Consider the following 26,322-nt stretch of genomic DNA (forward strand, 5'->3'; position numbering starts at 1 on the left):
CCTCGGAGGGCTGGAACAGCGCCAGGCACCCGCGTGTTCCGGCCGAGAACAGCGCGGGGAACCGGCGCGATAGGTGGGTGGAGCTAAAATGTGACGTCACAAGGTAGCGAGGACGGAGGCTCAGTAAGGGATTGACCTACGCGTTTCGAGAGGGGTCTCCTCTCTTCGTCAGGGTTATCCCTGTGGCCGACTACCTGCCTATATATATACCTCTGCCCCATAATGAAATAATGAGTGCCTTAATTGGGTCCAAATGGATAAGAGCAGCACCTCTCTCCATCGTCGGCACTCATCCAGCCCCGCACCCCGGCGGCTCACCATAGCCCCGCACCTTTGTGCAGCTGCATTGCCTACCTTGGGTCCTGCCCAGGCACATCTACTAGTAAGTGTGCTTTTTGATTTTATTTTATATTTTTTTTTTATTGTGCATTGTTGACTACCTTGGACGGAGTATTTATACACTTTCATTTAGGCACGGTAGATCACATTGCTCTTATATACCTTCCATCAGGCAGCAACCTCTAGTTATTTATTTATTATTTATTTTTTGTCTGCTACCCATTTCCAGTGCACTGCCTATTGTATGCAGACTCTTCTGTACAAGGAATTTCATCTACCAGCTTCAAGTCCTACAGCTGCATACACCAGCTATCATCTCATTATACGCCTACCATTTTTTTCCTACCAGTGAGTACCCATACATTGTATCTCCATCCTTTATTTTATTTTCTTTGTATGTTGTACCTACTATTCAGTATTATCCTTTTTTGGCACTTTAGACCTCAGTCCAGTTAGCGCGGGGATTACATTTTTTACGTTCTAGTACCCATTCTTCACAGGTATACGCACAGAACCTGTCTAAATCTCCAGCTGCTCCTGAACTAGCATTCACCAGTGGTAAGCGCCAGTGGTATTCCTCCAGTTTTGTAAATGTAACATGTTAATTGCCTTGTTATTCTTAATAAAAATGTATTTGAATAAAAAAAAAAAAAAAAAAGACTTTTCTGGACTGCAGATAAATATCGGAGGTCATTCTATGCTACCGAATCATGACAGTGTGCAATGCGCACACTGTCATGATTCCTATGTTCCCAGCTTGAGTGAGCAGTGACTGGCAGTGCTGTTATGCTGTCTACATTTCCATCTGCTTCTTTTAAAAGCAGAAGAGAATCTAGTCTGCATGAGACTGCACCTCTGCCGTTTATATACTTGCGGTCACTCACTGGGAATACTGGGGAATCATGACAGTTTGCACATTGCACGCTGTTACATTTGGGCAACCTGCATAGGAGTGACTTCAAAAATGTGTCCAGAGCCCCAACCTCTTTATTGTAAAAACTTTTGAAAAAGATTATAATAAATGCGAATTGTAATTTTTTCCCCCAAAGTCTTCTTGATTTTTCAAAATAACAATTTTACAAGAATTAGTATTTACTTTAAGACATGACCGTACCAGCTATAGAGAGTACACAGTGTGAGGAGGCAGAAAAAAGACAAACACATTTTTAGGATGTATTAAGAGAAGCGTAGACTCTAGATCCTGGGACGTAATTATCCCCCTTTACTCCGCCATGGTCAGACCTCATCTGGAATGCTGTGTTTAGTTCTGGGCACCACATTTAAAAAAAAAAGAAATTACAAAACTGGAGCAAGTTTAGAGAAGAGCTTTCAGGATGGTGAGCGGACTGCAAAGTATAATAGCTCCTCCCTCACTGCTGTTATTTGGCCGCAATCACCAGCAGGACTAGCCTCCTCCAGCAAACCATCAACCGGGACTTCACATCACACGGCCTGGTAAGCTGAACCTACTCTCCATTTCTTCAAAACATCAATGACTTCAAGAACAAATGAATTTTAGACACATTACATATGCGATCAGGCTGCAGCGCAGGCACCACCGCCAGCACCTGCCTGCAGAAGGGGATTTTTTATACATCATATTCATTATGTAAACAAGGGGGCAGGTCAGTGAGGGATCAGGGACCTGTCAGCAGTCTGCATTATGAAGACCTAATCAGAGCACCTCATGTAGACCCCCACAGGCCGCCCCGGAGCCTGAACGGTCTTTTAGCTGACATCTATCTGATGTTAGGCTATTTTCACAATCTGTATTACGCACATGTTAAAAGGGAACCTGTCCTGTGAAAAAATGCTATTACGGTAACTTGCAGATATTGGGTTACTCTGCAGATTAATAGAGTTGTGACACCGTGCTGCAACCACACAAAGTCCCGCTGCCAGGAGGAAATTAGCTTTATTCCCAGCGGTAGGGTTCTTGTTTCAGTAACGGGGATGGCGGTGGTGTAGGCTCAGTCACCACTGTGTGTATAGAGAGCGGCGGCTGTAACCGTGCCCCCGCACTGACTGACAGCAGCTCAGCACTAGAGTCAGCTGTCAGTCACTGCCGGGGCTCAGTTACAGCTCTCTATACACAGAGCGGTGAATGAACCAACACCGGCACTGAATTAGACCTGAACGCTACCAGGAAGACAAATTTACTCCCAGCAACTGGGCATTAAGACCAGGCGCCAGGTAGGTTCATATCTGCATGTTAATTGTGTTTTTTCAAGTGACAGGTTCCCTTTAATCTGCACACAAAACAGATAAATGACAAAAAAATTATACATAAATAAATGTTATATAGGTGTTTTTTTGTTTTTACATTCTGGTCAATAGTGACTCTACACTAGTGTAGCTATACTGTGGCATATGTCAGAGCCTTTTGCCAGAGATATATAAGTCAGAGCTTTTTGCTAGAGGGATACATCAGAGCCTTTTGCCAAAGGGATACGTCAGAGTCCTTTGCCAGAGGGATAAGTCAGAGGCTTTTGCCAGTCTTTTGCCAGAGGGATAAGTCAGAGCCTTTTGCCAGAGGGATAAGTCAGAGCCTTTTGCCAGAGGGATAAGTCAGAGCCTTTTGCCAGAGGGAAACTACAGAGCCTTTTGCCAGAGGGATACGCCAGAGTCTTTTGCCAGAGGGATACATCAGTCTTTTGCCAGAGGGATACATCAGAGCCTTTTGCCAGAGGGATAAGTCAGAGCCTTTTGCCAGAGGGATAAGTCAGAGCCTTTTGCCAGAGGGATACGTCAGAGCCTTTTGCCAGAGGGATAAGTCAGACCTTTTGCCAGTCTTTTGCCAGAGGGATACGTCAGAGCCTTTTGCCAGAGTCTCTTGCCAGAGAGATACGTCAGACCCTTTTGTCAGAGTCTTTTGCCAGAGGGATAAGTCAGAGCCTTTTGCCAGAGGGATAAGTCAGAGCCTTTTGCCAGTCTTTTTCCAGAGGGATATGTCAGAGCCTTTTGCCAGAGGGATAAGTTAGACCTTTTGCCAGTCTTTTGCCAGAGGGATACGTCAGAGCCTTTTGCCAGAGGGATACGTCAGAGCCTTTTGCCAGAGGGATACGTCAGAGCCTTTTGCCAGAGGGATACGTCAGAGCCTTTTGCCAGAGGGATACGTCAGAGCCTTTTGCCAGAGGGATACGTCAGAGCCTTTTGCCAGAGGGATACGTCAGAGCCTTTTGCCAGAGGGATACGTCAGAGCCTTTTGCCAGAGGGATAAGTCAGACCTTTTGCCAGAGGGATACGTCAGACCCTTTTGTCAGAGTCTTTTGCCAGAGGGATAAGTCAGAGCCTTTTGCCAGAGGGATACGTCAGAGCCTTTTGCCAGAGGGATAAGTCAGAGCCTTTGGCCAGAGAGATACGTCAGAGCCTTTTGCCAGAGGGATACGTCAGAGCCTTTTGCCAGAGGGATACGTCAGAGCCTTTTGCCAGAGGGATACGTCAGAGCCTTTTGCCAGAGGGATACGTCAGAGCCTTTTGCCAGAGGGATACGTCAGAGCCTTTTGCCAGAGGGATACGTCAGAGCCTTTTGCCAGAGGGATACGTCAGAGCCTTTTGCCAGAGGGATACGTCAGAGCCTTTTGCCAGAGGGATACGTCAGAGCCTTTTGCCAGTCTTTTGCCAGAGGGATACATCAGAGCCTTTTGCCAGAGGGATACGTCAGAGCCTTTTGCCAGAGGGATAAGTCAGAGCCTTTTGCCAGAGGGATAAGTCAGAGCCTTTTGCCAGAGGGATAAGTCAGAGCCTTTTGCCAGAGGGATACGTCAGAGCCTTTTTGCCAGTCTTTTGCCAGAGGGATACGTCAGAGCCTTTTGCCAGTCTTTTGCCAGAGGGATAAGTCAGAGCCTTTTGCCAGAGGGATACGTCAGAGCCTTTTGCCAGAGGGATACGTCAGAGCCTTTTGCCAGAGGGATATGTCAGAGCCTTTTGCCAGAGTCTTTTGCCAGAGGGATATGTCATAGCCTTTTGCCAGAGGGATACGTCAGAGCCTTTTGCCAGAGTCTTTTGCCAGAGGGATATGTCATAGCCTTTTGCCAGAGGGATACGTCAGAGCCTTTTGCCAGAGGGATACGTCAGAGCCTTTTGCCAGTCTTTTGCCAGAGGGATATGTCAGAGCCTTTTGCCAGAGGGATAAGTCAGACCTTTTGCCAGAGGGATAAGTCAGAGCCTTTTGCCAGAGGGATAAGTCAGAACCTTTTGCCAGAGGGATAAGTCAGAGCCTTTTGCCAGAGCCTTTTGCCAGAGGGATACATCAGAGCCTTTTGCCAGAGTCTTTTACCAGAGGGATAAGTCAGAGCCTTTTGCCAGTCTTTTGCCAGAGGGATATGTCAGAGCCTTTTGCCAGAGGGATACGTCAGAGCCTTTTGCCAGAGGGATACGTCAGAGCCTTTTACCAGAGGGATACGTCAGAGCCTTTTGCCAGAGGGATACGTCAGAGCCTTTTGCCAGAGGGATACGTCAGAGCCTTTTGCCAGAGGGATACGTCAGAGCCTTTTGCCAGAGGGATACGTCAGAGCCTTTTGCCAGAGGGATACGTCAGAGCCTTTTGCCAGAGGGATACGTCAGAGCCTTTTGCCAGAGGGATACGTCAGAGCCTTTTGCCAGAGGGATACGTCAGAGCCTTTTGCCAGAGGGATACGTCAGAGCCTTATGCCAGAGGGATACGTCAGAGCCTTTTGCCAGAGGGATACGTCAGAGCCTTTTGCCAGAGGGATACGTCAGAGCCTTTTGCCACAGGGATACATCAGAGCCTTTTGCCAGAGGGATACCTCAGAGCCTTTTGCCAGAGGGATAAGTCAGAGCCTTTTGCCAGAGGGATACGTCAGAGCCTTTTGCCAGAGGGATACGTCAGAGCCTTTTGCCAGAGGGATAAGTCAGAGCCTTTTGCCAAAGGGATACGTCAGAGCCATTTGCCAGAGGGATACGTCAGAGCCTTTTGCCAGAGGGATACGTCAGAGCCTTTTGCCAGAGGCATAAGTCAGACCTTTTGCCAGAGGGATAAGTCAGAGCCTTTTGCCAGAGGGATAAGTCAGAGCCTTTTGCCAGAGGGATAAGTCAGAGCCTTTTGCCAGAGCCTTTTGCCAGAGGGATACATCAGAGCCTTTTGCCAGTGTCTTTTACCAGAGGGATAAGTCAGAGCCTTTTGCCAGTCTTTTGCCAGAGGGATACGTCAGACCTTTTGCCAGTCTTTTGCCAGAGGGATACGTCAGAGCCTTTTGCCAGAGGGATACGTCAGAGCCTTTTGCCAGAGGGATACGTCAGAGCCTTTTGCCAGAGGGATACGTCAGAGCCTTTTGCCAGAGGGATACGTCAGAGCCTTTTGCCACAGGGATACGTCAGAGCCTTTTGCCACAGGGATACGTCAGAGCCTTTTGCCACAGGGATACGTTAGAGCCTTTTGCCACAGGGATACGTCAGAGCCTTTTGCCAGTCTTTTGCCAGAGGGATACGTCAGAGCCTTTTGCCAGAGGGATACGTCAGAGCCTTTTGCCAGAGGGATAAGTCAGAGCCTTTTGCCAGAGGGATAAGTCAGAGCCTTTTGCCAGAGGGATATGTCAGAGCCTTTTGCCAGAGGGATACGTCAGAGCCTTTTGCCAGAGGCATAAGTCAGACCTTTTGCCAGAGGGATAAGTCAGAGCCTTTTGCCAGAGTGATAAGTCAGAGCCTTTTGCCAGAGGGATAAGTCAGAGCCTTTTGCCAGAGCCTTTTGCCAGAGGGATACATCAGAGCCTTTTGCCAGTGTCTTTTACCAGAGGGATAAGTCAGAGCCTTTTGCCAGTCTTTTGCCAGAGGGATAAGTCAGACCTTTTGCCAGTCTTTTGCGAGCCTTTTGCCAGAGGGATACGTCAGAGCCTTTTGCCAGAGGGATACGTCAGAGCCTTTTGCCAGAGGGATACGTCAGAGCCTTTTGCCAGAGGGATACGTCAGAGCCTTTTGCCAGAGGGATACGTCAGAGCCTTTTGCCAGAGGGATACGTCAGAGCCTTTTGCCAGAGGGATACGTCAGAGCCTTTTGCCAGAGGGATACGTCAGAGCCTTTTGCCAGAGGGATACGTCAGAGCCTTTTGCCACAGGGATACGTCAGAGCCTTTTGCCACAGGGATACGTCAGAGCCTTTTGCCACAGGGATACGTCAGAGCCTTTTGCCAGTCTTTTGCCAGAGGGATACGTCAGAGCCTTTTGCCAGAGGGATACGTCAGAGCCTTTTGCCAGAGCCTTTTGCCAGAGGGATACGTCAGAGCCTTTTGCCAGAGGGATACGTCAGAGCCTTTTGCCACAGGGATACATCAGAGCCTTTTGCCAGAGGGATACATCAGAGCCTTTTGCCAGAGGGATAAGTCAGTCTTTTGCCAGAGGGATACGTCAGAGCCTTTTGCCAGAGGGATACGTCAGAGCCTTTTGCCAGAGGGATAAGTCAGAGCCTTTTACCAGAGGGATACGTCAGAGCCTTTTGCCAGAGGGATACGTCAGAGCCTTTTGCCAGAGGGATGCGTCAGAGCCTTTTGCCAGAGGCATAAGTCAGACCTTTTGCCAGAGGGATGCGTCAGAGCCTTTTGCCAGAGGGATAAGTCAGAGCCTTTTGCCAGAGGGATACGTCAGAGCCTTTTGCTAGAGGGATAAGTCAGAGCCTTTTGCCAGAGGGATACGTCAGAGCCTTTTGCCAGAGGGATACGTCAGAGCCTTTTGCCAGAGGGATACGTCAGAGCCTTTTGCCAGAGGGATACGTCAGAGCCTTTTGCCAGAGGCATAAGTCAGAGCCTTTTGCCAGAGGGATAAGTCAGAGCCTTTTGCCAGAGGGATACGTCAGAGCCTTTTGCCAGAGGGATACGTCAGAGCCTTTTGCCAGAGGGATACGTCAGAGCCTTATGCCAGAGGGATACGTCAGAGCCTTTTGCCAGAGGGATACGTCAGAGCCTTTTGCCAGAGGGATAAGTCAGAGCCTTTTGCCAGAGCCTTTTGCCAGAGGGATACATCAGAGCCTTTTGCCAGTGTCTTTTACCAGAGGGATAAGTCAGAGCCTTTTGCCAGTCTTTTGCCAGAGGGATAAGTCAGACCTTTTGCCAGTCTTTTGCCAGAGGGATACGTCAGAGCCTTTTGCCAGAGGGATACGTCAGAGCCTTTTGCCAGAGGGATACGTCAGAGCCTTTTGCCAGAGGGATACGTCAGAGCCTTTTGCCAGAGGGATACGTCAGAGCCTTTTGCCAGAGGGATACGTCAGAGCCTTTTGCCAGAGGGATACGTCAGAGCCTTTTGCCAGAGGGATACGTCAGAGCCTTTTGCCAGAGGGATACGTCAAAGCCTTTTGCCACAGGGATACGTCAGAGCCTTTTGCCACAGGGATACGTCAGAGCCTTTTGCCACAGGGATAAGTCAGAGCCTTTTGCCACAGGGATAAGTCAGAGCCTTTTGCCAGAGGGATACGTCAGAGCCTTTTGCCAGAGGGATACGTCAGAGCCTTTTGCCAGAGGGATACGTCAGAGCCTTTTGCCAGAGGGATACGTCAGAGCCTTTTGCCACAGGGATACATCAGAGCCTTTTGCCAGAGGGATAAGTCAGAGCCTTTTGCCAGAGGGATACGTCAGAGCCTTTTGCCAGAGGGATACGTCAGAGCCTTTTGCCAGAGGGATAAGTCAGAGCCTTTTGCCAGAGGGATACGTCAGAGCCTTTTGCCAGAGGGATACGTCAGAGCCTTTTGCCAGAGGGATATGTCAGAGCCTTTTGCCAGAGGCATAAGTCAGACCTTTTGCCAGAGGGATACATCAGAGCCTTTTGCCAGAGGGATACGTCAGAGCCTTTTGCCAGAGGGATACGTCAGAGCCTTTTGCCAGAGGGATACGTCAGAGCCTTTTGCCAGAGGCATAAGTCAGACCTTTTGCCAGTGGGATAAGTCAGAGCCTTTTGCCAGAGGGATACATCAGAGCCTTTTGCCAGAGGGATACGTCAGAGCCTTTTTTTACCAGAGGGATACGTCAGAGCCTTTTGCCAAAGGGATACGTCAGAGCCTTTTGCCAAAGGGATATGTCAGAGCCTTTTGCCAGAGGGATACGTCAGAGCCTTTTGCCAGAGGGATACGTCAGAGCTAGTGATGAGCAAGGGGCCCTTACGTGTTTATGTGATCAGTGAATGTGTTTGAGGGGCTTTATGTGTTTATGTGATCAGTGAATGTGTTGAGGGGCCCTTATGTGTTTATGTGATCTGATTTATGACTGCTAGACTGGCTGAATACATGTGGGGATTCCCTAGTAACCAGGCAATTCCCACATGTATTCAGGCTGGCTAGCAGCCATAAATCATGCAGCTGCGTCAACAAAAACTGAATCTCCGAGCAGTCACAAATACTCGGAGACCACCTGAGCGTGCTTGGGAAAACCTGAGCAACGAGTATACTCACTCATCACTAGTCAGAACTTTATGCCATAGGGATACATCAGCGCATTATATCAGAGGGATACATCAGAAGTATTCCTCAACATATTTCTGCAGCACAAGGCTGTGTATAGATGTGAACACAGTCTTATATAAATGGATCACATTGGCATACAGCTTTTATCTGGTGTTACTGTTTTCTCAGTTCCGACTTGTTTGACAACTAAAAGGCTGTGACACAAATAATCTGGTCTGATACAAGTGGCTCTTTGTCTCTAGATGTCACTCACAGAGACTTGGAATAGAACGTTGTGGCAGCCATGAAACGAAGCAAACTTACAGTATGTGAACAGAAAAAAGCAGCCATGGCAACATAAAGGGAAGAAAAACAACTCTGTACATTCGTACCGTGCCACAATTCTACGTTACGAGAGCACATAACACGTACTCCACAATTATCCACATAAAGAGAACATTCTGGGTGATTTATAGAAATGGTTTTACTGTTATTTCACCCTAAGGTCTATAGCATTAAACTAATGCCTGTATACTCCACTAAACATCACACCATAATTCAGAATTTACTAGAGGTGGAAATTATTGCCACTCCTTTAACATGTGTTACATTACCCATGTTTCTGGGGGTGGGAGTAATTCATGCTCGGAGTGCCTGGCATACCCTTGTAAAATGGGCAGTTTTCAGATAAAGAGTAGGATCCACTAACCGAGGCCACAGAGCTGAACCAGACATGGCTCTTTGTTCATTTAATGGAAGAAAGCAGTCATTCTAAACAGATAGCCATTAACTTATGAGACCCGTTTACATCTATTCTCAGAGACCAAGAAATTGTTCAACAGAATTGACAAAAACTTTGCATAAATGCTGTCTAATAATTTCTTTTAACATAAGTAAAAAGTGAAAATTCACTACATTGAACACAAAGAGCTTTACTTCACAAGAAGCACAGATTATGACAAAATACTTGTGGATATATTTCTTGCTCAAGTAATTATTCCAATGTTTTCACACTCTGTATTACAGTTGAGCAAAAAGATCTGCTCTGCCCTCGTCTGGCATCCAGTCCTCCTTGATAGTCTTCATTTCTACAGCCGACATCCTCAACCCAAGATGCCGGCAGCCGTAGAGAAGACTGCCCTGATCTGGCTGACACGGAGGACTGGATGACGGATGAGGGTGGTGCAGATCTTTTCGTTCCACACCGTTCTGCATTAGTGTCTCCTTTTATATTAAACTGTGCAGAGAACTGGTGTTTGCCTCCGCGTGTACTCACAGGGAGGTCATCGGCTCGGTCCAAGTACACCATGAGAAAGGCAGCAGAAGGTTCTCCATTTGTTTTCGACGTTATCCCCTTGTTCATGTTTATTACCTGGGGAGGAAAGTAAACACAGGTGTGAATAAAGGCAGGGTCACCCTAACACCCAACATTGGATGTGGCCTGGACTGGAAAAGCAGTGTGTAAGATGCACAAGACTGCGACATGCCGGCGATACTGCATACTGGAAAAGTCAGTCAATAGTAAATGTGTCCGGTTACATAAGAGCAAAGTTGGCAGAAGAGCCACATAAAGCACATGATCAACTCAAGGAAAACAAAATTATTTCTATCACATAAATCTCTTCATGCTAGTTTGTAGATATTTCAGAAACTGTCCATGGATTATATTCCCGCTAAGATAATTTTGTTCCTTAGTTAAGCACATTCACTGCCTCAAAGAGATCAGAATCTTTCCCGCTGATGCCATCAAACTGCTTTCTCTTAACCTAACGGATAGTGTGTCAAGCAGGGTAGAAAAAGTGCAAGACTGTGTGCGCACACGGCAGCAGGCACTAGATGTCTCCGACAACAGCGAGACTGGACGATAGTCGGGAGACCCCAATTCACATTAAACTGTCGGCCAAGATTAAGAAAAGCCCACTGGTAACCGGAGAGATTTGGATCATATGTGCCATATATTTTAGGACTTGTATACAGAAGTTATACATGTATTGTTATCACATACATTTATAAATTACACTTAATGAACACAACCCAAATAATGAGTGTTTATTTACCTGCTCAAGGTTGGAAGCATTAGGCATAAGAGTAAGCCATTCCAGTCTGAGATGTATCTTCCCACTTTTGACACCATTAAGTTCATACCACTGAGAAGACAAACAATTAAGTACAGAAAGACCACAAGCAAATTGCACTCAGTAACTGACATGGGCTCTAACCTTATCAAGTACTTTAGCTTTTTTCACTTCACCAAGATCCAACTTCATTCTGAGTGACAGAAAACAAGGTTAATAAAGACTGATCTGCAAACACAGTTGTAGGTATGAAAATAGGGAATAAAAATACAAAGAAAAGAAAAACAAAGGTAAATACTAACATACATAAATCCCCCCAAATATTATAGACATTCAAAAAGTCTATTGACCCGATTCATGAAGGTGCATTTTTGCCAGGCCATAACAGTCCTTCAAATGTCGCAAAATGTTGTCGCATCGCAAAATTGTCAGAACATTTGTAACATTTGACACCAATTTCTGCCAGCTCTGCCAAAGTGGTTGGAACTGGGCAAGAATCCAGACAGGAGGAACATTTTTGGTGAGGCACATGCAATCCATTAAGTGGTGTATGGCTCGTAATGAATTTGGTGCATATTACTCCTGCACACCCATCATTAAGATAGGATTACGAAATGCTGAAGCGACGGGGCGGGACTTCTGATGGTATTCTGACTGACAGCCGGCTCCCCGGGTTAAGCAACAGGGATACGGCTATCAATCAGAATGATGTCGGAAGTCCCACCCCATCAACAGAGCGAAGCGGAGAAGAGGCCTTCGCTCTGTAGACGTGACGTCAGCAGAGGCTTTTGAATCCACGAAGGAGCAATTTGTGGCTGCTCTGTGTCGGGGTAAAACAGCGCTGTGCACAACAGGCAGGTAAGTTGCAATTACCTGCCTGTTAATGCTTAGGTTCATTTTTTATGAAGTCCTAGATACCCCCTATCAGGCTGTATGGCTGCACGGATACAGTACTTTGCAAATATTTTCAAAAGGAAGGTCTGACACATCGTCTGATTATTCCCCACTTCTGTTACAGCGGTATGGGTGTGGATTTCTTTATTCCAATAAGTTATCGGACGTTCCATACTGGAGCTACAAGCTTTGCACAATGAACTTTAAACGTGCAGCATCACATATGTAACGAGGCAGGACTAGTCTGATCATGCCCAAGAAGGGTTATTAGAAGATCCGCGGCTGGACTAGTCTGTGGAAAGATGCCCTGCTGGACTAGTCCTGACTAATTACATATATAATGTATGGAACGGCAAGAACCTTATTTGAATTTTTAAAAATATGTATGGTACTACTATATCAGCGGCTGGGGACTGTTCACACGGTAATTAACCCATCATTTAATTACAGATTGTACCATTAGAAGGCTATAATACATGGGAGCTTTCTAAAAGATTACGTACACTGACATTTTAGACAAAGGCTCTTGATCTACAATGAACAGTCCTATGGCTAATAACGTGGTAAAGCCTGCTTATATAGGAAGCTCAGAACCAACTGTGTTAGGATGTAATTAAAATCACAGCATGGTGAAGGGCGGAGCGTTCAAGTCAGAAAAAATAGTTCATAGTAAATATAGAAAAACTGACTGAACAGCAATCTAATCTGAACTGGTGCATAACCAAAAAAGTCATATAGAAAATAGATTAATGGCTGCACTCAAAATTAATCTGTGCTAGAGCAAGGAAATGTGCGATACATGAAATGGGAATAGCATAATGGCTTGTGAAATATATGAAAAAACACATGAGATTCTTAGCACAAGATTTGGCCAAAAGTTGTGAGCCCATCCACCAATCGTCAGTCCTAACTGTGATGTTACGATAAGGCATTAATACTGGAAAAAAGAGAAGTCTACAATTTTCCAAAATCAAATTTCTATGTGGGCGATCTCCGAGTGACAAAGCGCAGTCTCCTAACGTGAGAAAATAGACTTTAGATCTTCTATACAGTCTTGTAGACTACAACCAACTGTACGTGGTTTATTCCTGGTATCTGCTGGTGCAACAACAGCTATAAAGGAGCATTGGAGAAGAAAACCCTCCAATATTAACATACAGCAAACTGACCGGTAAATTGTAAGCGGTTTCATACAGCGTGGGTGTATAAATGTTCACACATCTGCTCATCTGCTCTTCCAGTAGGATGCTCAATACTGGGATTATATGGGACGATCGCAGTCGTAAAACATTTAGCTGATCGTCCTTCATTTAATAACGGACCATAATTCTGTGCGCACATGATGTTATCGGCAGCACATCCCCGGGGCATGCAGGACGATGTGTTGCCGATAGCGATGACTTTTAAGCCAGCTTTAAATTCATGGCACACAACGAATGAGCGTTTAACTCAATTGCTGCGTGTTTACAAGAAAATTTCCTTGGCCAATAATTGGAAACAAAATGTTCTAAATAGGCCTGTCCTCTGTCACCTCTGTATGAAAAACAAACAGGAACAAACAAAAAATGAAAAAAAAAATAGCAGTTCTGTCTAAATTAGGAAAATTGCATTGAAACAGGTCTGCATGTAGAGAGGAACGTCAGCTTCTGTGCACATATGTCCAGATAAGATAATAACCTCAAGACATTGCCGTTGGGTTTGACAACAATTTCTACATTTTATTGTAAACGGTGGCACCACGTAGGTAGATCAAAGATAAACTAAAAGTACCGTCACACTGAGCAACTTTTGAACGATAACGATAGCGATCCGTGACGTTGCAGCGTCCTGGATAGCGATCTCGTTGTGTTTGACACGCAGCAGCGATCAAGATCCTGCTGTGACATCGCTGGTCGGAGCTAGAAGGCCAGAACTTTATTTTGTCGTCAGGTCACCCGCTGTCATCTCAGCACAACTTCCTAAACAGCACTTGTGTTCCCGTTACTTATAGTAATCTGTGTGCACAGGATGATATACTTAACTCATAGCATTTGGGTCATCCTGTGTAAACAGGCCAGTAATCGACCGATGATTGGCTTGTTGATCTGCAGTGATTTAGCAATTAGAAATTCCATATAAATGCAATCGGAAAATACATTAATCTTCACTTAGTAGGACTAAGACAGTTTCAACGATGCCGAAGTCGTTCCCCTGATCGTTGGTCGCTGGAGAGCGCTGTCTGTGTGACAGCTCCCCAGCGACCACACAAGTCCCCGGGTAACCAGGGTAAACATCGGGTTACTAAGCGCAGGGCCGCGCTTAGTAACCCGATGTTTACCCTGGTTACCATTGTAAAAGTAAAAAAAAAAAAAAACACTACATACTTACATTCCGGTGTCTGTCACGTCCCTCTCCGTCAGCTTCCCGCACTGACTGTGAGCGCCGGCCGTAAAGCACAGCGGTGACGTCACCGTTGTGCTCTGCTTTACGGCCGGCGCTCAGTCAGTGTGGGAAGCTGAGGGCGAGGGACGTGACAGACACCGGAATGTAAGTATGTAATGTTTTTTTTTTTTTTTACTTTTACAATGGTAACCAGGGTAAACATCGGGTTATTAAGCGCGGCCCTGCGCTTAGTAACCCGATGTTTACCCTGGTTACCGGGGACCTCGGCATCGTTGGTCGCTGGAGAGAGCTGTCTGTGTGACAGCTCCCCAGCGACCACACAAGGACTTTCCAACGATCACGGCCAGGTCGTATCGCTGGTCGTGATCGTTGGAAAGTTGATCAGTGTGAAGGTACCTTAAGAAGCAATTTGTTAGTTTACCAAGTTTCATCTGTAGCTTAGGTAAGCCTAAGGTACCGTTACACTAAACGAATTACCAACGATCACGACCAGCGATACGACCTGGCCGTGATCGTTGGTAAGTCGTTGTGTGGTCGCTGGGGAGCTGTCACACAGACCGCTCTCTCCAGCGACCAACGATCAGGGGAAAGACTTCGCCATCGTTGAAACTGTCTTAGTCCTACTAAGTGAAGACTAATGTATTTTCCGATTGCATTTACATGGAATTTCATGAACAATTTTATCCAAACCTAATATCTGCACTATTTCCTTATGGCCCATTTACACGAGCCAAGCTCGGCTGCTAAATCACTGCAGATCGACAAGCCAATCATCCGTCGATTACTGGCCTGTTTACACAGGATGACCCAAATGCTATGTGTTAAGTATATCATCCTGTGCACACAGATTACTATAAGTAACGGGAACACAAGTGCTGTTTAGGAAGTTGTGCTGCCAATAAGGATTAAATATCATCGCACCCTATGAAGGAGTGCTTTTCTCATTTGTCGGGTGCTTGCCTGACTATTCAGATGGGTCAACAGTTGGGAATAAGTGTTTTTCTATGAAAGCTAGCACCCCGATTATTGACCCTTCTAAATGGGCCTTTACTCGCCTTGGATAAATGCCAGTTGATAAAATGTTTGCCAAGAACACACTACAAAGAATACACCTACATCAAGATCTTCAAAAACTGTGAGGTGGGCTTCACTGACGAGGTGCAGCCATGGGGTCAGTTTAGACAACAGTGTATAATCTGCACTGACCTACATTTGTAGCAACCACACTATCAACTACTGAGCGCAGGAGAAAAACTGTAGAAGAAATTGAGATAATTGAGGTCAAAAGCGTTTGATTGGTGTTGAGGCCCCAGCATCTCCATATTTTGGCTGGTGGCCAAGTCAACTCCTAGACTGAAAGGAAGCCAACACCATAACTGAGGTCAAATAACCCAGTGATTTTATCAAAACTGCAGCAAGCAGCCCAGTAAGTGACATATCACTAGAATCAGAGTCTCGGTTACAACATAAAAATCTGCTGGCAGACTCCCTTTAAGCGCAATGCTTTACTTTCAGTACATGTCAGCTAAAAAAATGGTATGTAGGTAAAACAAATACCTTAAATATAAAGTGAACATGTATTGCACATAATCATGTAAGTCATTAGCTCACAAGACTTTACATTTCCTTTTCCCCAAACCTCATTTTGGCTTTAAAAGGAAACCTGGCGTGTGAACAAACCCCATTACAAGTTAATATATGGGGTTATTTAATAGGCTAATAGTGTTCTGAAGCTCGGCGGCCGCCACACTAAAAACTCAGTGATTGGGAGGAAATGAACTTTTACTCCTCCTGGAAGTCTCAAGCTTTCAGTTACGGAGGCGTCGTTTCAGTACTGATGCACTATAACCAGGCCCTGGGCACTGACTGACAGCCAGCTCTGCAGAGCATCAGTACTGAAGCCATGCCAGCCACACCTCTAATGACTGAAAGCCGGAGGAATAAGGTTCACTTCCTCTTGGCTGCGGGGCTTTCAGTGCGATGGCCGCAGATTGCTATTAACCAGCAGATTAACATTATCTGCAGGTTAACAGCGTTTTTTCACAAGACAGGTTCTCTTAAAAAAAAAGAATAAAAGGAAAAAAAGTAATCTCTTACCTTCCTAAATCGTCGTCTTTATCAGGGTCCTTATCAAACAGCTCCACCTCAAGCTCCTGGCCTGGCACCTCATGTACTATAGCCTGCATGTGTGACCAAGAAGATTATGGTGAAAGGCATCATACTGCACAGCTGCACATAGGAGCAGGGACATCATGATAAAGGGAGAATTTTACTTCACACATAAGCACAATTTATAAACTTCCTGCCGTTGGCGATCATCCAGTCAAGCTAAAACTATTTCATTAGATCAACACAACAAATATAAAAGGGACAAGTGGTTCTTCTTTCAAATACAGAAACAACGTAAATTTTGCGAATAAACCTAATTCCCAATAGAAGATCAATAATTGTTACCGCACTATATATTAGGGAATATTTGGACTTATTTACCCAGCAGCATGGCAATACACCACTGTAACTGAGCCCGCTGCCCCGGTAACGGAGCCCGCTGCCCCGGTAACGGAGCCCGCTGCCCCGGTAACGGAGCCCGCTGCCCCGGTAACGGAGCCCGCTGCCCCGGTAACGGAGCCCGCTGCCCCGGTAACGGAGCCCGCTGCCTCGGTAACGGAGCCCGCTGCCCCGGTACCAGAGCCCGCTGCCCCGGTAACTGACCACATGCTGCAGCAGCCAATCATTAGACCGAGCGGTGACACTGGCATGTTTGGCACATAGCCAGTTATTGGCTGCGGCAAATATATTAATCTACGACTTATGACAAACAGCAGGACCAGAGGAGACCACAGGAGCAGTGGAGGTTTGAAAGGCAAGCTGTGGTTAGCTATTGGCTCATTAGGGCTTGTTCACACATAGAATTTTTTGCTGTATTTTTTGCTGTGTGGAAAAAAATGCAGTGTTTTACACTAGCAGCTAAATAAATCATATTTCCAAAATCTCATTCACATGCTGCATATTTTTTCTTGCATGCTTTTCAGCAGCAGTACGTTTTTATTTTAAATCAGAACATGTCAATTCTTTCAGCGTTATTACTGGGATATTTTATCCATTCAACAGAATACATAAAACGCATTAAAAAAACATGAAAAACGCAGTAAAAACAAGAGTAAAATTGACATGAGTCTTTCCTGTCAAATACTGTGTTTTTTTTTAATGAGGGAGTAAAAAAATACCCTTAGCGAAGATACCCCTAGCAGACAAAAAATCGATTTACACAACCGGCCCATTGGCCGTTACAGTATTTTTGGCAGCTGCATTGGAGCCGAGAACCGCCTCTTACCTGACGGCATCCGCAGCTCTTTTTCCGAGTAGCCAGCTTGGCACAACGTCATTTTGCCAGACTGGCCATTTACAGTTTATGATCACAGTATACTTCTGAGCAGCCCCCATTACAGTGACTGTGGTACTGCCGCCATTTTGGCTCTCATGAGACCAGTCTAGTGACCAATAATGTCGAAGCGTTTCAGCCTCCCAGCACTGTGGATGGTTGATGTGAACGTGCTCTATAGAGGGACCCATCACGGCCATGGATGCTGCACGCTATAACTGTGAAGCAATGTGCTGTTACCTCATACATTTCTTTCCATACAGGGTTCAGATTTTCATTGATGACACGGCTGGTGAAGACCTGGGTCCCGACACGTAGGATGGCATAAGGATCGGACTTTCCTGCCATCAAACCTCCTATCTGAAAATCCTTATTAACAAGTTCGCTTGCTTCTATAAGATGAATGCGCACAATACCCTGAAAGAAGTAGAAAAAACCCCTCAAATTACACACACCAGTGGACATTAAAGACATGCGTTTAACACCTTCATGACACAGCCAATTTCCGTTTTTGTTTTTTATTTTTCTGTCCACAGACATACAGTACAAACCAAAAGTTTGGACACACCTTCTCATTTAAAGATTTTTCTGTATTTTTATGAGTATGAAAATTGTACATTCACACTGAAGGCATCAAAACTATGAATTAACACATATGGAATTATATACTTAACAAAGAAGTGTGAAACAACTGAAATTATGTCTTATATATTCTAGGTTCTTCAAAGTAGCCACCTTTTGCTTTGATGACTGTTTTGCACACTCTTGGTATTCTCTTGATGAGCTTCAAGAGGTAATCACCGGGAATGGTCTTCCAACAATCTTGAAGGAGTTCCCAGAGAGGCTTAGCACTTGTTGGCCCTTTTGCCTTCACTCTGTGGTCCAGCTCACCCCAAACCATCTCAATTGGGTTCAGGTCTGGTGACTGTGGAGGCCAGGTCATCTGGTGTAGCACCCCATCACTCTCCTTCTTGGTCAAATAGCCCTTACACAGCCTGAAGGTGTGTTTGGGGTCATTGTCCTGTTAAAAAATAAATGATGGTCCAACTAAACGCAAACCGGATGGAATAGCATGCCGCTGCAAGATGCTGTGGTAGCCATGCTGGTTCAGTATGCCTTCAATTTTGAATAAATCCCCAACAGTGTCACCAGCAAAGCACCCCCACACCATCACACCTCCTCCTCCATGCTTCATGGTGGGAACCAGGCATGTAGAGTCCATCCGTTCACCTTTTCTGCGTTGCACAAAGACTCGGTGGTTGGAACCAAAGATCTCAAATTTGGACTCATCAGACCAAAGTACAGATTTCCACTGGTCTAATGTCCATTCCTTGTGTTCTTTAGCCCAAACAAGTCTCTTATGCTTGTTGCCTGTCCTCAGCAGTAGTTTCCTAGCAGCTATTTTGCCATGAAGGCCTGCTGCACAAAGTCTCCTCTTAACAGTTGTTGTAGAGATGTGTCTGCTGCTAGAACTCTTTGTGGCATTGACCTGGTCTCTAATATGAGCTGCTGTTAACCTGCGATTTCTGAGGCTGGTGACTCGGACAAACTTATCCTCAGAAGCAGAAGCAGAGGTGACTCTTGGTCTTCCTTTCCTGGGGCGGTCCTCATGTGAGCCAGTTTCTTTGTAGCGTTTGATGGTTTTGCCATTGTACTTGGGGACACTTTCAAAGTTCTCCCAATTTTTTTGTACTGACTGACCTTTATTTCTTAAAGTAATGATGGCCACTTGTTTTTCTTTACTTAGAATTTGTATTATGGCAAGAAAAAAGCAGCTAACAGTCTATTCAGTAGGACTATCGGTTGTGTATCCACCAGACTTCTGCACAACACAGCTGATGGTCCCAACACCATTTATAAGGCAATAAATCCCACTTATTAAACCTGACAGGGCACACCTGTGAAGTGAAAACCATTCCCGGTGACTACCACTTCAAGCTCATCAAGAGAATGCCAAGATTGTGCAAAGCAGTCATCAAAGCAAAAGGTGGCTACTTTGAAGAACCTAGAATATAAGACATAATTTCAGTTGTTTCACACTTTTTTGTTAAGTATATAATTCCACATGTGTTAATTCATAGTTTTGATGCCTTCAGTGTGAATGTAATAATAATAATAATTTTATTTATAAAGCGCCAACATATTCCGCAGCGCTTAACAAATTATAGAGGGGACTTGTACAGACAATAGACATTAAAGCATAACAGAAATCACAGTTCAAAATAGATACCAAAAGGAATGAGGGTCCTGCTCGCAAGCTCACAAACTATGAGGAAAAGGGGAGACATGAGAGGTGGATGGTAACAATTGCTTTAGTTATTCGGACCAGCCATAGTGTAAGGCTCGGGTGTTCATGTAAAGCTGCATGAACCAGTTCACTGCCTAAGTATGTAGCAGTAAAGACACAAAGGGCTATTAACTGCATAAAGTGTATGAGAACATGATGCGAGGAACCTGATTATGGTTTTTTTTTTTTGAATGGGCCACACAGGGATAGTTAGGTTAATGCAATGAGGCGGTAGGCCAATCTGAACAAATGTTCATAGTCATGAAAATACAGGATAATCTTTACATGAGAAGGTGTGTCCAAACTTTTGGTGTGTACTGTATGAGGGCTTATTTTTTTGGAATGTTGAAAGACAAAATTCTGTTTACCACATAATGTACTGGAAAACGTGAAAAAAATTCCATGTGGGGAAAAATTGGGAAATTCTGACATTTTTAGGGAACTTCTTTTACGGTGTAAATTTTGTGGTACAAAAGACCTTGCAATATGATTCTCATCAGCAAGTTTACGGCGATACCAAAAAGTTAACAGTTTCTACAAATTTTGTCTTATTATTTTAATGGTAAAAAAAAAAAAAAAAAGTGGTTTGGGTTTTGTTTATTTTTTTGAGACCAGTAACGTTTCAATTTTTCAGTCTCCGGAGCTCTGTGAGGGCTTACTTTTTGTGGGGTGAGACTACATTTTTAGTTTTACCATTTTGGGATATATATATGAAGTTTTGATTGCTTATTACCGCATTTCTTGAGGTATTGCAGCACCCAAAAAAAAAAAATTGGGGTTTACCATTCAGGTTAATTATTTTGAAATTTTGATAGATCGGACTAGTCTGAACTTTACAATGCCACCTGTATTTTTTTTTTTTTTACTATCTTTATTTTTAATGGGGAAAAAAGGATGGTTTGAAAATTGTGGGTTTTTTTCCATACTTTTTAAAAACTTTTTTTTTATTTTTTTTCTGTTCTTGTTAGTCCCCTTAGGGGACTTGAACCTGCGATCATATAGCTTGTGCTATATACAGCAATACAAAAGATTTGCTGCATATAGTAAACATTACGGTCTCCTTTGAAGCCCAGCCACAGGTAGAATTTCAAGTGAGCTCCATAATTACAAGCATGGAGGTCTGCAACAGACCCCAAGCTGGCATAGCAACCCTACAGCGACCCACGGTCATGTCACAGGTGCCCAGATGGGTGCATAGGAAATTACCGGTAATAGCAATGCAATTCTGTAGAAAATCAACATTTAAGGTGTTGTCACAACAAGCCAACCCCTTGTTTTGTAAAACTTGTTATCTTGAAGGATACTTCATAATAAAACGGTACAAACATACAGGAAGAGAATTACCGTATATACTTGAGTATAAGCCGAGATTTTCAGCCCACTTTTTTGGGCTGTAAGTCCCCCTCTCGGGTTATACTCGAGTCATACCCAGGGGTCGGCAGGTTAGGGAGAGCGGGGGCTGTCTAATTATACTCACCTGCTCCTGGCGCGGTCCCTGCAGGTCCCTGGCTTCCCCGACACTGCAGCTTCTTCCTGTAGTGAGCGGTCACATGGTACCGCTCATTACAGTAATGAATATGCAGCTCCACCTCCCATAGGGGTGGAGCCGCATATTCATTACTGTAATGAGCGGTAACGTTGACTGCTCACTACAGGAAGAAAATGCGGCGCCGGGAAACAGACGTGCAGCGACGGCGCCAGGAACAGGTGAGTATGACGGGGGCAGTGCGCAATATTCACCTGCTCCTCGTTCCACCGTCGGCGCAGCTGTGTCTTCTGCAGTGACGCTCAGGTCAGAGGGCGCGGTGACACAATTAGTGTGCGCACCGCCCTCTTCCTGATCGTCGGTGCAGAGGATGGGGAAGACACAGTGGCGGTCAGAGGTGGAACGGGGAGCAGGTGACTATAGCAAGTGCCGGGGGCCTGAGAGGTGAGTATGTAATTTTTTTAATCGCAGCAACAGCATATGGAGCAAATATCTGTATGGAGCATCTTATGTGACCATGTGCAGCATGATATGGGGGCAAATATCTGTATGGGGCATCTGTATGGGGCCATGTGCAGCATGATATGGGGGCAAATATCTGTATGGGGCATCTTATGTGGCCATGTGCAGCATGATATGGGGGCAAATATCTGTATGCGGCATCTTATGTGGCCATGTGCAGAATTATATGGGGCAAATATCTATATGGAGCATCTGTATGGGGTCATGTGCAGCATTATATGGGACCATGTGCAGCATGATATGGGGGCAAATATCTGTATGGGGCCATGTGCAGCATTATATGGGGCAGTTATCTGTATGGAGCATCTTATGGGGCCGTAATCAACATTTGTGCAGCATTATATGGGGCATATTTTAATATGGAGCATCCAATGGGGCCCATCAAACTTTATGGAGCATTATATGGGGCTCCTGATTCAATATGGATATTCAAAAACACTTAACCTACTGATGTCTCAATTAATTTTACTTTTATTGGTATCTATTTTTATTTTTGAAATTTACCGGTAGCTGCTGCATTTTCCACCCTCAGCTTATACTCGAGTCATTAAGTTTTCCCAGTTTTTTGTGGCAAAATTAGGTGGGGGGTCGGCTTATATTCGGGTCGGCTTATACTCCAGTATATACGGTAACTCAGTCATGTCACCATTGCACACAGAATTAGACATCGTAAACAGTAATATAAACTACCGTATGTAGCCTACAATTAGCAACGGTTATTGCATTACATTAAGGCCCATATAAAGATAAGGCACATTGCACACATCTGAAAGTGCAGAATTACACAAATGTAGCATGCTGTGTAGAACGGCTGACACTCACCAATGCAAGTCAGTAAGTGCGAGGAAAAACGCACGGCACACAGACCATGTGTGTGTGCTGTGCAATTTTTAAGTAGCGATCCCATAGGAAACCTGACATTTCATCAGCCGAGTACAATAAATTCACAGAGTGACCCGTCAGAATCTACTATATAATTGTCTAAGGGTCACTTCCGTTTGTCTGTCTGTCCTTCTGTCACGGTTATTCATTCGCTGATTGGTCTTGGCAGCTGCCTGTCATGGCTGCCGCGACCAATCAGCGACGGCCACAGTCCGATTAGTCCCTCCCCTACTCCCCTGCACTCACTGTCCGGCGCCCGCTCCGTAATCCCCTCCACTCTCCGCTCATACAGGGTTAATGGCAGCGGTAACGGCCTGTGGTGTAACGCACTCCGTTACCGCTGCTATTGACCCTGTGTGTCCCCAACTATTTACTATTGATGCTGCCTATGCAGCATCAATAGTAAAAATATGTCATGTTAAAAATAATAAAAAAAAACAAAAAAACCTGCTATACTCACCCTCCGCCGCCTTTCCCGCTCCTGGCCACGCTCTCGGGACCGCTCCATTGCAAGCGGCAGCTTCCGGTCCCAGGGCTGGTGTGCGACAAGGACCTGCCGTGACGTCACGGTCATGTGACCGCGACATCATCATAGGTCCTGCTCACACCAGCCCTGGGACCGGAAGCTGCCGCTTGCAATGGAGTGGTCCCGGGGGCGTGGCGAGGAGCGGGAAAGGCGGCGGATGGTGAGTATAGCAGGACTTCAATGGGCCTTCGGAAGGTGAGTATATGTTTTTTTTTTTTTTAAGTCTCTATACTACGTGGCTCTGTGCTGGGCAATATACTACGTGGCTGGGCAATATATTACGTGACTGGGCAATATACTACGTGACTGGGCAACATACTACGTGACTGGGCAATATACTACGTGGCTGGGCAATATACTACGTGGCTGGGCAATATACCGTACTACGTGGCTCTGCTATATACTATGTGGCTGGGCAATATACTACGTGACTGGGCAATATACTACGTGGCTCTGCTATATACTATGTGGCTGAGCAATATACTACGTGACTGGGCAACATACTACGTGGCCGGGCAATATACTACGTGGCTGGGCAATATACTACATCGCTGGGCAATATACTATGTCGCTGGGCAATATACTACGTGGACATGCATATTCTAGAATACCCGATGCGTTAGAATCGGGCCACCATCTTGTATAATGGATATATAGATGGAAAGAGGTCAGTGAGATATATACGGTAATCAGTGATGGGCATGTATAGTTTTCTGAACTTGTATTTAGGGAAAGCAGAAGGTTGAGAGCTGATCTTAATAGTCTGGGAAGGGACGATAGACATGGTGCATCCCAGGTTATTAATATTGTCTCACAGTTATCTACTTAGCTTTTACTGTTCATTAAAAAGGGGGGACGCAAAAAAAAACAGTGTGGGGCCCCCCCTATTCTATAATAACCAGCAAAGGCTAAGAAGACAGCTGCGGGCTGATATACGGTAAATAAGCTGAGAAGGGATCAGGGATATTAGCCCCCTCCCAGGCTAATAACACCAGCCCTCAGCTGCCCCCAGAAATGGCGCATGAACTGCGGTAACCTTATAAAAGTCACCGCTCGTCACTCCAGGCACGTTCTCACACTACTGTCAGTGTCTTCCGGCTGGCGTGCTGAGCGGTTGCATTACTCATGTCAACGCTCAACACACCATCTGGATGTAGCAGAGTTGGAGATCATCAAGGGACATTAGTTGGATTTACGGTGGACCCCTTTGAAATATTTGATTTGTTAAAGGTAATAAATGGGTAAAAGAGGGTCGTGGAGTGCTTTGTACAAATAATGGACTTTTCTCTGGGCTTGATGTCTGTTCACATTACAATAGCTTGGGAAACTCCATGTTTATTACCGCCTTACTAGGCTATTAAGACCAAATCTCAGCTGTCTGCTTTCCCGCAGCTACTTAACAAAAATGAGTGGGACTCCACGCCATTTTTACTTTATTTATTAGCTAAATATAAGTACAGAAAACAACACATGCATAGCACTGATTATATATTTCAATGACATTTCTTTCTATCTACAGGGTGGGCCATTTATATGGATACACCTGGGTGGGCCATGTATAAGGACACACCTAAATAAAATGGAAATGGTTGGTGATATCAACTTCCTGATTGCGGCACATTAGTATATGGGAGGGAAAAAAAAACTTTTCCAGATGGGTGATGACCATGGCGGCCATTTTGAAGTTGGCCATTTTGGATGCAACTTTATAAATGGCCCACCCAGGTGTAACCATATAAATGGCCCACCCTGTATATCAGACTGATTTATTAACAACAAACTAGCTAGAAATAACATAATTACTCTATGTAAAAGCATACACGTCATATGGATAGTAGGTGAAAAAAAACGCATGAGTCTCGCCTGACGTTCTCCAACTTTTCTTAAAATCTCAACTACCTTATATACACCGATGTAAGCATACCCTAAATGTGAGAAGTCTCCCCCAACCCTACTCAGTGATATTGCCTTCCCAAGGCACAATCTAATGGGGCTCTAATGATTTGTGACAGCATGCTGATCACTTCTCCCAGTATCTTTGTGACCACGCTATTCCAAAAGTCTGCACGTAAATCATTGCATTTCTGGCAACCATCTGATAACGTAAACTCTTTTCTCAAACAGATACTCTTGTCTACAAGTTGACTATAACATATCGGGCTCCTCGGTCTTCCGCTGATGAGTCTTCATAGCTGGGAACAAGATGGGAAGAAGAAAGAACTACTATTTACATATAGGAAAAATTTACATTACCCTAGGCAATGGAGAGCGTAGTTCTGCTGTATGAAGATCACCGGTAAGTGGGATGGTCAAACGATTTGGCAAGACAAGAAAGCCAGAAATGATGTCCATAACAACTGTATCAGATAGTACACTAAAGATATAAAAGAAAAAGTAATTGAAAACACAAAGCAGACCTGTCAATTCAAGTAACTTTTCAGAATAAGTTGACAGGGGCGCATACATGTAGAGCAAAAAAAAGGGAAGAAGCCAGCACTGCTTATGGTCAGAACGCAGTAACTGAAGTGCAATTGCACATAAATTCTAACTGTATTTCAAATATGAGACATGTAGCAAACAATTGATCAATTCTTTGAGCTACCCCGCCACTTCACGGCATTCTCATAATGGGGCAGTCCTAATCTACGTATTTTATTTACGTTGTGCCATTATGGCCTCCTGAATGTATAAAGAGTATAAAAAAAAAAAAGGACCACATTACATGCGAACTGTACCTGGAGCATTTTCAGAATCACTCCCTTGGTGCCAGGAAAGGCAAGCGCAGGTAAAGGCCGATCAGGTCCAGTGCGGACATTTCAGATCTGGCTTCCACACTGCCAAACCCGCACCAAAGATGAAGGGTGAGACAGGCTGAGACACAGGTGCACAATTAACTGGAGCCTGAGGCAGGGCAGGGCTGCTGTGTGTGTGCACAGCAGCCTATCAATCTTTGGTGCAAGCCTTTACCTGCGCTTGCCTTTCCTGGCACCAAGGGAGTGATTCTGAAAATGCTCCAGGTACAGTTCGCATGTAATGTGGTCCTTTTTTTTTTTTTATTTTTTTTTTTTATACTCTTTATACATTCAGGAGGCCATAAAGGCACAACGTAAATAAAATACGTAGATTAGGACTGCCCCATTATGAGAATGCCGTGAAGTGGCGGGG

General features: G+C 45.0%; 1 protein-coding gene across 1 annotated transcript in view; it reads right to left on the reverse strand.

Annotated features, from left to right (window-relative positions):
* ESYT1 (extended synaptotagmin 1) overlaps window positions 1-26,322 on the reverse strand; it is a 171,577-nt gene that overhangs the window by 54,510 nt on the left and 90,745 nt on the right. Inside the window, exons 8-13 of the mRNA XM_069758408.1 lie at window positions 25,411-25,531; window positions 17,695-17,871; window positions 16,170-16,252; window positions 10,941-10,989; window positions 10,779-10,868; window positions 9,998-10,093 (exon numbers count right to left, since the gene is read on the reverse strand). Coding sequence (XP_069614509.1) covers window positions 9,998-10,093; window positions 10,779-10,868; window positions 10,941-10,989; window positions 16,170-16,252; window positions 17,695-17,871; window positions 25,411-25,531 — 616 coding nt within the window. The remainder of the gene's footprint in view (window positions 1-9,997; window positions 10,094-10,778; window positions 10,869-10,940; window positions 10,990-16,169; window positions 16,253-17,694; window positions 17,872-25,410; window positions 25,532-26,322) is intronic.

The sequence above is a fragment of the Ranitomeya imitator genome, chromosome 3 (genome assembly GCF_032444005.1).
Source record: "Ranitomeya imitator isolate aRanImi1 chromosome 3, aRanImi1.pri, whole genome shotgun sequence".
NCBI classification, from domain to species: domain Eukaryota; kingdom Metazoa; phylum Chordata; class Amphibia; order Anura; family Dendrobatidae; genus Ranitomeya; species Ranitomeya imitator.